We start from the raw sequence: 15,627 nt of genomic DNA on the forward strand, positions 1-15,627 counted from the left end.
TTTCCAAGGGGAAAAAAGAAAGAAAGAGAAAGAAGCACATGTAAAAAGGTGGTAGGGGATAGCGGAAATATGTGTGACCCCAATCATTTTTTATTGTCCCGTTTGGTATGTCCGAAATATAATAGAATACAAGTGAAAATGAAATGAGAATAAAAATAATTATTTTTTTATTCTATTATTTGGTTATAAATATGAAATTTATAGAAATGGAATAAGAACTATTCTAGTGTTTAGTTTAATCAATTTAGAATTTAGAATGAAATGAATTTCAAATTGAATTTTCATAATATCCTTTTTAATTAGAAAAAAAAAATTTAATAGAATAACATTCTTCTATAATTTTTTTAAAAGAAATGACGTGGTGGTAGATGCAGTGACAATGGTGATGGAGGTGGAAATCTATACTGGTGAAGGTGATGGTGTTCGAAAGTGGCGATGGTGAAAAGTGGCGGCGGTAACGGTGGTGAAAGGTGGCGGTAGTGGTAAGGGTAGAGCCAATTAAGGGCCACAGTGGGCACGTGCCCCGCCCTTGCTCCAACCTATACTATATATAGGTATATATTTTTGCTTTATAAAAATTTTAAATAGTGCCTCCCTTAAAATTTTCAAATTCCTCTAATTTCCTTTTGAAAAAAGAAAAACAAAGTTACATATATCCCCCTTCTTTAGGTACACCATATATTTTTCCTTTTCTAATTTTAGTTTCCTTTTACAATTTTTTTTTTAATTATGTATTATTCCATTTTTTCTACTTCTTTCTTTTTATCGATGACATTTGTGATTGTATTTAATTAAAAATATAGTTATTTTGATTCTTATATTTGTAAGTATATTTTTTAGAAGTATTTATTTAGCATATTATTTTACAACTATTTTCTTTTTCTTGTTTGCCTTTTGATTCAATTCTTTTTTTCTTTTCAATAAGTGCATTGTGCCCCCTTTAACATAAAATCCTGGCTCCACCTCTGGCAACGGTGGTGGTGGCAAGGAAAGGCGGCAATGGTGTTGGCGGTGGCAGTACGTGTGGTGGCGGTGGTGGAAGGCAATGGAGGTGACAATGGTGATGGTGATAGTAATGGTGGTGGTGGTGGAAGGTAGTGGCAGTGGTGAAAGTTGGTGGTGGAAGGTAGTGGCGATGGTGAAAGTTGGTGGTGGAAGCCAGTGGAGGTGGCGATGGTGGTTGAAAGTAATGGCGGTGGTGAAAGTTAATGGTGGAAGGTAGTGGCAGCGGCGGCTATGATGGTAGTGGCGGCAGTGATGGAGATGGAGATGGAGGTGGCGATAGTGTTGGAGGGGGCGGTGGTGGTAGTAGGCAGTGGTGGTAATGGGTGGTAGCGGTGCGGAGGAATGTGATAACAGTGGTAGCGGTGGTAGTGACGATGATGGCAATGGTGGAGGCGGTAGTGGTGGTGGTGGAAGGCATTTGAGGTGGGAGTCGGTAGTGTTGGTGACAATGGAGATGGCGGTGCTAGAAGGTAGTGGAGGTAGCGGCAATATATATGGTGGTTGAAAGTGGCAATAATGGTGGCGATGACAATAACGGTGGTGGAAGGCAATAGAGGTGGTGGTGGTGGAAGGCGACGGTGGTAGTGGTGGTGGAAAACAGTGGTGGTGGTAGTGATGGAAGGCAACGGTGGTGGTTGTTTTTGGAGTGGAAACATAAGGGTTTTTTGGGAATTTGATTTTTTTTTTTATTTAAAAAAAAAAATTTATTTGGAAATGGAATGACCATTCCGTAAGTTTAGTTGTGGAATGAATTTTCATTCCAATCTTACATTGCATACCAAACAAATGAATGGTTGGAATGGGCATTGCATTGAATTCCATTCATGCACACCAAAAGCAACATATATAAGTTCCTAACATACTTTCTACATTCACCCTTGGTTCACTATATCCAATTAACATTTTGGATAAATTACGCTGACTTTTCCTGAGATTTTATTAAATTACATATGGGTAGAGCGTTTGAGGTTTATCTCTTAATTTTGTTTTTTTATAAAATGGCCATGTTGCCCTTCCCTTGAGTGGGAGTGCTTTTAATAAAGTTGGACAAAAAAGTAATTTTTAACAAAAAAATTTAAATTTAAAGGGCGCTATTGACTTTTCAAATTCAAAAGGATGGTCAAAATAATAAAGACCAAACGATCTATTCATGCATAGTTTGCCTAAATCTCATGAGATTTCAATATAATTTACCCTACATTTTCTCTTCAACGTATATTCCTAAAATTGTATAATTTAAACAAATAATTGTTCATACAAATTATAACATATATTACATGATGAAAAACTCTTCCGAGTCCCACATGTAACAATGTTCACATAAATCACAAACGGTACTTTTGTTTTGTTTTGTTTTTTTGTTTTTATTTTTTTTTCTTATTCCAAAATCATAACCCTTGTTTTCTCAAAAGTCTTTCAAAAGCATTTAATTTTTTTTTTTTTTCTTTTTTCGGAAATTAGCATTTTTTAAATTTGTGAAGACTTAGTCGTGGGATAATTTTTTAATATAATTTAAGATTAATTAGTTATTAGGATCATGCATTTTTAGGACCCATGCACTGGGCTTAGTTTAGCGACAGTGTCATTATTTTGTCGAAATTATGACAGAATCCGAAAATTAATAGTTTTGTATATTTTAAAATTTATTTTTACTCAAATGGTCTTCATTTTATTTTTAAACAAAATACCAATTCGAGATTTATATTCTTCATTCTCATGAAATCCCTATAATTTTTTCAAAAATTATACTTTTCTCAAAACACTGTCAAAAGTGTCAAAAAGTAGTTAAAATTGTGATTTTGAATATCCAAAACTATACAATTTTAATCAAATTTTCATCACTTGTCTAACTTTGAAACATTCTGTAAATCATGTTTTCATTACTCCAAAATACGTCTTTCAATTGTGATTTTTGTTCAAATTGAAACAGCGTACCGATTTGCAATAATTTAGGCACTTTTTGCTTTCTTAAGTTAATCCATGTCTTTCACATTGTAATTAGTAATTTTAAGTTCATTTATATTTTTAAAAATCACAAAATAACAGGTTTACCACGTTTATATGCTTGTATGGTATGCTGAAATTCCACCAAAACTCTGTAAATTTAAACCAAAAATTTTATTTTAAAAAACTTTCAACATTAATAATTTTTAAATTTTTTTTGCAATTCTAAATCATATTTTAATTTTTAAAATTTGATCTTTATGTTCTTTACAAACCTATTAAAAAAAAAAAGGGTAAAGTACACTAACACCCCTTGAGGTTTGTCAAAAAGACAGCCAGATGAAACTTGCTCTGTTTTGGGACAATGACACCCCCTCATAATATTTACAAGCCAAACATAGCCTTAAAACATATGAAAAGTCAACATTACCCTTCACTATTTTATTAATTTTAATTATAAAATATTAAAATAATTAAATGACCAAATTACCCTCAACACCCCATCAATCCTACAACCGAATTCTGCAGCAACCACACCAAAACTCCACAACCACGAACACCCACCCCCAAACCACCGTGCCTTCAAGCTCTCCAATGGAAGGGAAGGATCAAGCTTTTGGTCTATCACCATGGCAATGTCAACAACTTCAAAAACAACATGGCAACGTCAACAACTTCACCTCATCCTCTCTTCCTGAAAAACCCTAACCTTCACCTTCTCAAAAGCCCCAACACAATCACCACCACCCACTTCAATGGCTTCCCCCTCAACCTATCTTCGTGCCTCAACAAACCTATATCGATCACCTATTCAACAACCCAAGTCCAAGATCGCCCAACCTCCACCTCCCAATCCCAAGATCGGGTCTTCAATTTCGCCGCCAGTCCGGCCACTCTACCTGAAAACGTGCCCAAGATGGCCAAATCCGAGCTCTAAAATTGGCGTGGAACCAGAATGAGCGTGATGGAAATGAGCCACAGAGGGAAAGAGTTCCTCTCAATCATCTAGAAAGCAGAGTCAGATCTGCGTACCCTTCTCAGCATACCCTCCGATTACGCAAGGCGGCGCAACCACCCAGTTCTCTGCGATCCCTCTCAATCTGTTGAAACCTCATTCTCTTCTTCTGGGTCGCGGGAACTGTTCGTGCTTGGGGTTCGTCGATCTGAACTAGGCTTCACCGGATTTGGGGCTCGCTGGACAGAATCGGGTCTTGTAGTTTGAAGCTTCGTCAGACTGATGGCCCCAATTTTGTGCTCTGCCGAGCGAGAGCACTCACCGTCGCCCTCGTCGAACAACTATTGCCACCGCCGTGGGATATATCAAGACCTGACAGAGAGAATCAACCGAGCGAGAGCACTCACCGTCGCCCTCGTCGAACAACTATTGCCATCGCCGCCATTAAGCCCAACTCATGACTTGCGTACTCCGGCATTGGGTAAGCTCACCGATGGAATCGAAGGATAAAGGCCCGCATCCATTCACCATCGCCACCTGTATATACATACATATATGTGTGTGCATATATATATATATGTATTTGTATATACATATATATATATATGTATGTGTCTGTGTATATATGTATGTGTGTGCGTTGGTGTTGGGGCGGCGAAAGAGAGAACAGAGGAGAGAGAGAGAAATTGGAACGGGTATCTGAGGATAGAAATGTCATTTCATGGTCAATATAAAAGTCAAAGGGCAGAAATGTCAACTCATTACCATTGGGGTGTCTTTGGTTATTATATCAAACTTGAGGGGGTGTGTTTGTCCCAAAATAGGCTAAGTTTCATCTGGCTGTCCTTATCCCAAACCTCAGGGGGTGTCAGTGTACTTTACCCAAAAAAAAATTTCTTTCCAAAATTAACAATTTTGTCTATGTTTTTTTTTTAACATAGTGAACATATTATTGTAGGAGTATAATTTTAAACAATCATTAGGAGCATGTTTAGGACACATTCTTAAACATATTTAAGTATATTTACGTTTTGGTCACATTAATAAAACTTGATCCTTAACTCCGACCTATGTGAGTACTCTACCGAAATATATAAGTTTGTCCATTTTTTTCAATGACACATTGACACTCCTCCATGTTTGATAAAGCTAACAAAGACATTTCCTTTCACTTATGACACATGGTAATTTGATGTTATTGCCATTTAACTTGTTAGTTGACCTATTTGAATCATGAAATTATTTTTTTTAATCTTTTCAAATCATTTTATTGGACTAAACTAACCCTCTCTACTATTTGCTCATTTTTATCAACCAAACTATATATATATATCAGGATGAAATCCTTAAAGGTTTAAATAGATACATTTACAAATTAGTTAATCTCTCTCTCTCTCTCTAACAGTAATTGTGAGAGACGAGCAAAGTCCTAGTAAATTGACATTATTAAAAGGGATACACTTAGTTTCTTCCATTTCTTCGGAAGTCATAACTAAAAAAAAAAAAGAAAAAAAAAATTTACATATGCATTAACTAAATAAAAACAATACATACACATTTACTTTGTTACAATAATTTTTTTTATTCTCAATATTTTATTGGATTCCAAACTCATTAGCTTTTAGAAAAATAAAAAAATAAAAACAAAAACAAACTCATTAGCTTTTAATGATCAAATAATATGATTTATTGTTCTAATTGGCATCATTTTTATTTTTTTTTTCGTAGTTGGGACTCACATACACTGCCTCCACTGAGGTTCAAACCCCTGACCTCCCTTTGAGAAGTAGGAACCTTGTACCGCTAGGCCACAGGCCTGTTGATTTCTAATTGGCAGCATGATAAACACAATAACAAAATTGGAAAGACATATTATTAGAAAGAACTAGAAAATGGACAATGTTTGTGTCTAACCCCGGTTGGATGAACTTCGTACAGGTGTCCAAAATTAAATTAGGCATTGCCCATCTATTTGCAGGTATAACCCATATCTTCCTCTCTTTTTAAAAAAAAATATACATTTCCTTTGCATTGCCTCCTTCTTCTTCCTTCCCGTCACCGACGATTGGACCACTTTGGCCGATGACAACCCAAATCCTTCTGAGTCTCTTTTAGTCCACCGCAGCCTTTGGCCTCCTGGATCGACCGCCGAAACCCTAATTGCTTTCTATATATATATACACGTCTCTGTGTGTAGTGTACGTGAATTAGGGGTTTAGGGCTAATGTTTGGTTTTTCAGATCAAGGATATGGTGTGAAGGCCAAGGTCGTTGGCGATGGCAAAGTTCAGAAATGATGGCAGAGTTGAAAGAGCGGACGGAGGAGTCGAGGCAGAAGACGAGTTGCCAGGGGCGCCGATGGTGGTGGCACCACCGATTATGGCGGTGTAGGTAGTCGTTCATTCGCTGGAATACATAGTGGTGGTGGTTGTGGGGGATGGTGGTGATGGCGCCACCGGTTGTGGTGGTGTTTGTGGGAACAATTACACAAAAAAAAAAAAAAAAAAAAAAACTCGCAGCAATGTCTTAAACCCGAATAATTGGGCAATATCCAACTTAAACCTAACTTTTGATTTTGGACACATGTTGTAATTCTATTGGGCCACATCAATAGGTTGAATGAAGTTTATCCAACCTGGGTTGGACATAAGCATTGTCCTTAAAAAATAGTGGTTTAAGTATTAGTGATTGTGCAATTGCTATTTATACAATCCTGACCGTTGATGTGAACTAATAACATATAGACATGTCCTCTTTAATTACCAAATTAGAAATGGTGGAGTACATATTTACTTACCAAATTAAAGATGGTAAATTAATTACCATATTTGATTTGGTAATTAAAATAAGACATGTTTGACATGGTCATTTGCTATTGGTTCACATCAGCGGTCAGGACAGTGTACATTCTCACTAGTAATATCTTGATAAGAAGAATTTTGATGAATTCATTCTAAAATATCAAAAGATAACCGGAAATATAGACAAAAATCATTATGATTTGTTTGTTCCTGAAAATATTTTGTCATCTAGACGTTGCAGAGAGTTGAGAATTCTAATCTATTTCAATTCAAATTATAGAAATGGTATGGATAGAAATCCAATATTTTGCAACGAGAACAACATAAAAGACTAGGTCCATTTTTGGATGAAAATCCACATCTTGATAGAGAGAAAAATAAATAAATAAAATTAAAGTTTTTACTTCGGCCAAATTATCGATTAAACACCAGTGAGGATGTACACCGTCTTGACCGCTGATATGGATCAATAGCAAATGAATATGTCAAACATGTCTTATTTTAATTACCAAATCAGATATGGTACTTAATTTAGCATCTTTAATTTGGTAAGTAAGTATGTACCCCACCATTTCTGATTTGGTAATTAAAGAGGATGTGTCTATATGTTATTGGTTCACATCAGCGGTCAAGATGGTGTACATCCTCACCAGTGTATTGTCCAAAGACAAAATGCATGTGCTCCGTAATTAGTGCATTTATTTAGTTAAAATGATAGTTTAGAAATGTTATAAAAAATAGTACATCCAATTTTCGAATGGGACATGTTTTTTTTGGGACATTTCAAAATGAAAAGATAGACAAGTGTTTTGAGACAGAGAGAGTATATGTTTATCTAGCTTAAACCTTAACAGGTGTCACTATAATTTATCCTAAATAATTTTATAGTAAATTACACTCGCCTCCATTGAGATTTGGGCAAATATCATCTAAATAGACCGACAAGCCTTTATTACTTTGACTTCCCCTAACATTTGATGCATGTCCTCAATAACACCCTTAACCATTGTTTTCGACAATGTCAACCTAATTTTCAAAAAAGCTCATTTTGCCGTTCTTATATTAAAAGACATATATATATATATATATATATACACACACACACACACTGTTGTGAAACTACCCCAATCACGACACACAAATGTAAAATAATGATGACAAGGAAAAACAAGATATGCGCGTAATGAGAGCAAGCTTGCCACTAGAGATTGTGGAATTATACAATACAGAGGATTACAAAGAGATGTCACACACAAACCCTTGACCCTTTTGTACCCAATCACTCACAAGGAAAATAAATAAATTCCAAACAAGAATTCTCTCACACCACACAAAGTGACCTCTCAAATATAATGACAGTAACCTCTTCACAAAGAGTTGTTGCATATCTTATGTTGTTTTATCCTTGCTTTGATCAACTATATATTTATAGGATTCTACACCTCCTTTGTACCTCATTCTCCAAGTATCTACAACATTCTAGAACTCTCCATAATACTCCACACAACTTTGGAGAATTCTAGAACCTTCCACTCACTTCTACAATATTCTACACCTTTCTACACATATCTAGAATCTTCCACACAACTCTAGACAATTTCGGATAATTCTTAGCCACAAGTCCAATAAATCTCCCCTTTGGCTAGAATTTCACAAGTCTTCAAATGCATGAGACTCCTACTTGTAAAACCACAAGTAGTCAATTGGCCTTCTGTATACCAGCTACACATAACCCAAACCAAGTAATAACAAACTCCACCTTGATTAATTTCACGGCCAATGCATACATGCAGCTGTACCAAGTCAACACAATTAAGTGACTCTGAAAGAGAACCTTGATAAGACCCCTTCACAGCAGGAATTTCATTCTCACCCTCATTTGTTTGGAAACACGGCTCCTTCGTCTCTATTGCGTCTGCCAATGAGACTTGCCGCAAGATCTTGCTTTCACGTGCCTGCGTCCAATTAGCAATTGAAGTTTGAGTACCATTGGTACCCCTCACCAAATGATATAATCCTTTATTCTGTTTTCCTCACATCAACACCATGCAACCCTTTGTAACTTCCATGACTCCCCCTGCAATGGAGCACTTGTAGTCTTTGGAATCTAACCGGCTCAAGGATATTAAATTACACCGCAACTGTGGTACGTAAGCAACGTCTTCCAAGGTGTGTTCCACTCCATCAAACATCTTGATTTTCATTGTTCCCATACCTTTTACGATACAAGTATCACCATTGGGCATAGTCAAAGAAATATTCTCAAGTCCTTGAAACGAATCAAAATATTCTTTTACGGAGCAAATATGATTTGTAGAACCCAAATCTAATATCCAATCATGTCGAGTCAGAGTGTTACCTTTGAAAATTGTGAGAACATGCATTTCCAAAGGTTTTGTCTTAAGCATATGACATTACTTGCCATTTCTTCTCGGTGATCTAAACTTGCTGTTGTTAGATCCATTGTGATCTGCCATCTTTCCAATTTTTCATCCTTTCCTAGTAAAGATGTCCTTCACTCTCCTTTGTCAAAGAATGAAGCTACCTTTGCCATCAAATCTATCCACCTTATATTGTGTAGCAAGTGCCCAAGACAAACAACACCAGTGTTATGACAAAAATCTAGATCAAGAATTTTTTATCAAACAACTTGTGTAAGCCTATGGCTCTGATACCAATTGTTGTGAAACTACCCCAATCACGACACACATATATAAAATAATGATGACAAGAAAAAACAAGATATGCGAGTAATGAGAGCAAGCTTTCCACTAGAGATTGTAGAATTGTACAATATAGAAGATTACAAAGAGATGTCACACACAAACCCTCAACCCTTTTGTACCCAATCACTTACAAGGAAATAAATAAATTATAAACAAGAATTCTCTCACACCACACAAAGTAACCTCTCAAATACAATGAGAGTAACCTCTTCACAAAAAGTTGTTGCATATCTTATGTTGTTTTATCCGTGCTTTGATCAACCATATATTTATAGGATTCTGCACCTCTTTTGTACCTCCTTCTCCAAGTATCTACAATATTTTAGAACTCTCCATAATACTCCACACAACTCTGGAGAATTCTAGAACCTTCCACACACTTCTACGATAATTTACACATATCTATAATCTTCCACACAACTCTAGACAATTCCTGATAATTCTTAACCACAAGTCCAACATATACACACACCACATATAAAAATCCTTATTTTTTTACAATTCGTTTACAACTTGTACAAAAACACAAACTTTCTTATTGTCCTTTTTCTTTTTAACTGTAACTACCACCCGTAGAAATCCTCTGTGGGTCAATTTTGACGGCGATAACAATCTTTTTATTCTTCACTGTGACCACCATGATCAGTGCACCAACCATGGGTCTCCTTCTTGATCTCACCACCTGCCATTAACCAAACACAGAAGAAGAAATAAAGATTTGGAGGAAACAAGAGAGGCTAGGGTTATTTGGGCGTATAAAATCCTTATTTTTTTACAATTCATTTACAACTCGTACAAAAACACAAACTTTTTTATTGTCCTTTTTCTTCTTAACTGTAACTACCACCCATAAAAATCCTCTGTGGGTCAATCTTTACCGCGATAACAATCTTTTTTTTTCTTCACTGTGACCACCATTAGTGCACCGACCATGGGTCTCCTTCTTGATCTCACCACCCGCCATTAACCAGGCACAAAAAAAGAGATAAAGATTTGGAGGAAACAAGAGAGGCTGGGGTTATTTGGGCGTGTGTACATGTACGCGTGTGTATTTACAGTACATATTACACCTTTCGTGTACAAAAAACACCCTAAAGTTTAAATTTGGTACAAATAAATTCATATGACAAATTTATACTCTAAATTAACTAAATTATCTTTAATGAATCATTTTATAAAATATATAAACATTATTGGAAGACGAACTCTAAAGTAACTAAATTACCGAACCATTTTATAAAATATATAAACATTATTAGAGGACGCTCTTCACGTGCAAAAAACATCTTAAAAGTTTTAATTTGGTGCAAATAGGTCCATTTGACAATTTTAAATTTTAAGTTGATTAAATTATCCTTATTGAACCATTTTATAAAATAAATTTAAATTATAAGGTTTCTATTGGCGATGATTTTGGAGATTACAAGTTTTTTTCATTTGCTAGTAATGTTTTCTTATCAATACAAGTTTTCTTCTTTCGATTTGAAATTAGGGAGGAAAAAACGAGGTGACTAACCAATTCATGGGTGTGTTAATCTACCATCAATTGTTTGATGCTAATAATAAATTCAGAAATTATAGAAAAAATCCAACACAGTGAAAGCACTACCAGTTGCCATTCGAACCTCTGTTCTCTCGAACCGACCGTGCTCGCGTGGACTTCTCTCTCCTATTCCGGTTCGATTCAATCATATCCAAACATAACACCACTGACGACAGATGATGAGAGTTTGCAGCATATGGGTTGTGAGAGTTATGGCGATGGACGGCGGAGATGATACAATTTGTCGTTGGAGTTGTGGCGGTGGAGTGTGGAGAGGATACCGTCGACGAGTGCTGAGGTCCGATTTGAGGGTTGTGAATGATTCAGTCATCAGAGATGAGTTGTGAACTTGTGATTGATGTTGGCAGAGAGAGATTGTGCAGACATGGCATGTGGGCCAGGTGAGTTTCATATTAACAAAAATGTGTAATATAATAGTATATTGTAATAGTAAGTGCATAAATGACGTTTTACACTAAAACTCATATTCCCTCACCGGAAAAGGCAATTGGGAGAGGTTAGAGTAATTAAGTATAATCCATGTGTTTGATATTTATCCAAACTTTAGGACAAGTGAATATAATTTATTCATAATTTTAAAGTGGGGGAAAAGCTAAACGTCATAATGATTCACTAATTCTAATCATGACTGAATTTTAAGGAAGTTTGTTGTGGATCGCCTTGCACTGAATTTTTCCTCATTCCAAGATTTTCTATAAGATAAGCAATCACCATTGGAAATTTTCAAGACAAGCATCTTTTCTAATCTGAAAAACAAAAGAATCTCCCATGGACTTCCTAACAATGCTTCTCCAGGTTACTCTGATAGCAGCCATGGCAGCACCAACATCTGCTCAACCCGAGCCGGGCTGCCAAGACAGCTGCGGCAACGTAAGCATCCCATATCCATTTGGCACAAGGCTGGGCTGCTACTATTCCAAAGCATTTCTCGTTACTTGTAACACCGCTTTCATTCCTCCCAAACTTTTTTTGGGAACAAGTGATATTGATGTCACCAACATTTCAGTCGATGGTCAACTGCACATCTTGCAGTTTATAGCCCACGATTGCTATAACGAGTCGGGTATACGGATCTACCGTAATGTACCCTCTATCTGGTTGTCCAAATTCAAGATTTCTAGTACCAGAAACATGCTCACAGCAATTGGTTGTGACACTCGGGCGAGCATTGTAGGTGAAAAAGATAACTATAATTATTCGAGTGGGTGCTCGACCATATGTGACAACATAGACTATGTCACCAATGGGTCTTGCTCTGGCATCGGTTGTTGCCAGACATCCATCCCAACGGGGGTTGACACGTATAGGGTGCGTTTAGACAGCCACTTCACACCTAGACGTGTATGGAATTTCAGCCCCTGTAGTTATGCCTTTGTCGTTGAACAGGATAAGTTCAACTTCTCCTCCAACCTTCTCAGGGATTTACAGAAAGTACAAAAGCTCCCAGTGGTGCTTGATTGGTCAATTGGAGATGTGAATTGTAGTGTTGCTGCAAGAGATCTCTCTCTATATGCATGTAAAGATAAAAATAGCAACTGTTATGATGTTGATTTTGGTCCAGGGTACCGTTGTAATTGCTCCGAGGGTTACAAGGGAAACCCATACCTCCCTCAAGGTTGCGAAGGTATATATCTATCACAATATATCATGTAATTAGATATGTAGGAAAATGTTTTAGAGTCAGAGGGTTGGCCAACTTGGACTGTTTTGCTATTAGTGGGAGTCGACATCAGTGATGCTACTGACATCCTCCTTTACTTAAATCAAATCAGTCTGAATTAAAGTCGTGTCATTACTCAACAAATTACTCAGCTGGATATGTTGATTGCTTTTAATTAATGATTGACTTCTCTTCTATTGTCTTGTAGATATCGATGAATGTGCGAATCCAAGTCTCAATCAATGTGAAAAAATTTGTGTAAATACGGCGCCCAATTATACGTGTTCTTGTCCCAAGGGATATCATGGAGACGGCAGAAAAGATGGAAGTGGCTGCATTCCTGATCCACAACGAGTAATTAAGATTGTTGTAGGTAAAGTACTAGTATTTGCGCTTAATGCTAAATGCAAATTTAAAATTGCTCTATTAAAAAAGATTCAAATCTAAGTGGTAAACTTTGTAGTCTTATTTAATATTTTTTAACTGCAATTCTAAAGGCAGATGAACTCAAAACTTTTTTTCTGAATCAAGTGTGTAGCTTATAGTTTGGGTGGGGGGGGTGGGGTTTCTTACTCCCATGAATTATAAAATTTTACGCCATTCCATAATTACCTGGAATATCAGATTCCTTAGAAGAAGCAAAAAAAAAAAAAAAAAAAAAAAAAAAATTCCGAAATGAGACAATTAAGGTCATTTGAAGATAATAAAAATTCAAAATTTACCTTTTTGAAGTGGTTTGGGCCAAAGAAGGCCTCAATCATGAGCCACCAGAGCATAGCAGTGAGTATTTTTAGTTAGGCCATTTTTAATCAAATATGAGTCTTAGGGGCCAAAACGGGTTAGTTGAAACTGCACAAACCCATTTCAACTTTTGATGGTACAAACCGGTCATATAGTGTTCTCATAAACAAATGTTTTACAAGCAATTGGAAGGAGTGACACTTAAAATATGATTAAGACTAACTATGATTCAAGCATAATATACCTCGTTGGTTTGTTTGAGTAAATTTCTTCTCCAGCATTCCACAAATCTAAATAGAATTCAAAATTCAAAGAAGACCTTTTACAATTTTTAATTTTTCTCTCATTTTCGCCAAAATTTCATGTTCAAAGTTGGGCATAATTTGATCATAATCCAAATACAGAGTACACATACTACTTACAAAATTGGAGAGCAGTTTTAGTTGTTCAAATAATTGATCAAAAATTAATTGAAATATAAGGCATGCTTTCCATCTTTGAGCCCCCCTTCTTTAGTTCTTCTGTTTAATTTAATTTTATCTTATTTATTTATTTATTTTTCCTTAAATTCGTTTTGGGTACAAATATGGTGAATTTGAATGTAGGTATTGGCATGGGCATTCTGGTATTAATGGTGGGATGTTCTTCATTATACTGCGTAATCAGAAAAAGAAGGCTGATCAAACTGAAAGAAGAATTTTTCAAACGTAATGGTGGTTTGATATTACTATCAAAGCAAGACGAAGACCCTTCAGTTAAGGCAGCTGTCAAAACATTTACCATAGAAGAGATCCAGAAGGCAACCAATCACTTCGATGAAAATCTAATTGTTGGTCAAGGAGGGTTTGGTACAGTCTACAAAGGAGTTTTACCCCAAAATAAAACCACAGTTGCTATCAAGAAGACTTTAGTAGTTGATAAAAGTCAAGTTGACCAGTTCGTTAATGAGGTGATTGTGCTCTCCCAAATCGATCAAACGAATGTGGTAAAATTGTTGGGTTGTTGTTTAGAGGCTGAATTCCCATTGTTGGTTTATGAATTTATTACCAATGGAACTCTATCCCAACATATACATGACGTAGGCCACAAGTCCATTCCATGGGAAGATCGGTTAAGGATTGCCAAAGAAACTGCCCTAGCACTTTCGCATTTGCACTTCGAAGCTCGCATTCAAGTCATTCATAGAGATGTTAAGTCTACTAATATACTCTTAGACAAAAATAAAATTACAAAAGTATCTGACTTTGGAGCTTCGAGATTAGTGTCATTGGATAAACCACTGTTATCTACAGTGGTTCAAGGTACTCTTGGCTACTTAGACCCTGAATATTTTTATACAAGTCAATTGACCGATAAAAGTGATGTTTATAGTTTTGGAGTGGTCCTTGCGGAGCTACTTACTGGCAGAATGGCAATTTCTTTTGATGAGAAAGTGCCAGAGAAAGAGAAACTCTTATCCACATATTTCATTTCATGCATGAATGAGAAGCGCTCATTTCTGGATGATCGAATTACTGTGAACGATGTTAATACTAAGCAAGTAAGTGAAGTTGCTAAACTTGCGCAGTGTTGCTTAAGTTTGAAAGGGGACGAAAGGCCTCCAATGAATGAAGTGGCAAAAAAGCTTAAGGAACTCGAAGAGAATCCAGAGGAAACCGATCACCTTCTAGGTAAATCGGTGGATTGGGGTAGCACTAGCACTACAGTTGGAGATGATAGTCTGAAGATCCACGCAATAATACCAATAGATGCCCATGGAGGACGTTGAGTGTCATGCAAAATTTAAGTAATTAAGTTTGACTGAGAAATAAATATGCAGGAAGGTATTGTTTTACCATTGTTAATTCACTTTCCTAAAAATGTAATCGTGTTTTATTACTGCTAATAAATGTGATCTTTTGTTTGGTTTATGCATCACTCTTTAGAGACAAAAAGAATGTTTAAAATTTTGTTTCTCTAATTCTTTAACAATGTTTTCTATAAATTAGACAATCCCTTTGTTGCTGAATCGATCTTCCTATTGTTTACACCCATATTTTCTCCCAATGGAAAAGTAGACACGTGGAAGGAATTTTGGGCTGAGCCAATTTGTGACATGTGAAAGGAGTTCGGATCAAGACTAAACTCAAGGAATTTCAATTAGAAGTGGTTGATGGTTTTTGCTTAAAACAACTTCTCCAATTGAAATAGGACACGCGGGGCATGGGTATGGATTTATTTGATAGTTGAATT

At 36.2% G+C, this 15,627-nt stretch overlaps 1 protein-coding gene across 1 annotated transcript; it reads left to right on the forward strand.

Moving 5' to 3' along the window:
• The first annotated feature begins 11,696 nt into the window (after window positions 1-11,696).
• Window positions 11,697-15,305, forward strand: LOC132274457 (wall-associated receptor kinase 3-like). The gene is made up of 3 exons (XM_059775727.1): window positions 11,697-12,618; window positions 12,863-13,027; window positions 14,001-15,305. Exons 1-3 carry the CDS (start codon window positions 11,763-11,765, stop codon window positions 15,161-15,163), a joined length of 2,184 nt encoding a protein of 727 aa, XP_059631710.1. The 5' UTR covers window positions 11,697-11,762; the 3' UTR covers window positions 15,164-15,305.
• The last annotated feature ends 322 nt before the right edge of the window (window positions 15,306-15,627 follow it).

This window comes from Cornus florida, unplaced genomic scaffold (genome assembly GCF_030987335.1).
Source record: "Cornus florida cultivar Cherokee Brave unplaced genomic scaffold, ASM3098733v1 CherokeeBrave_3.0.0_Hap2_Chr09, whole genome shotgun sequence".
NCBI lineage: Eukaryota > Viridiplantae > Streptophyta > Magnoliopsida > Cornales > Cornaceae > Cornus > Cornus florida.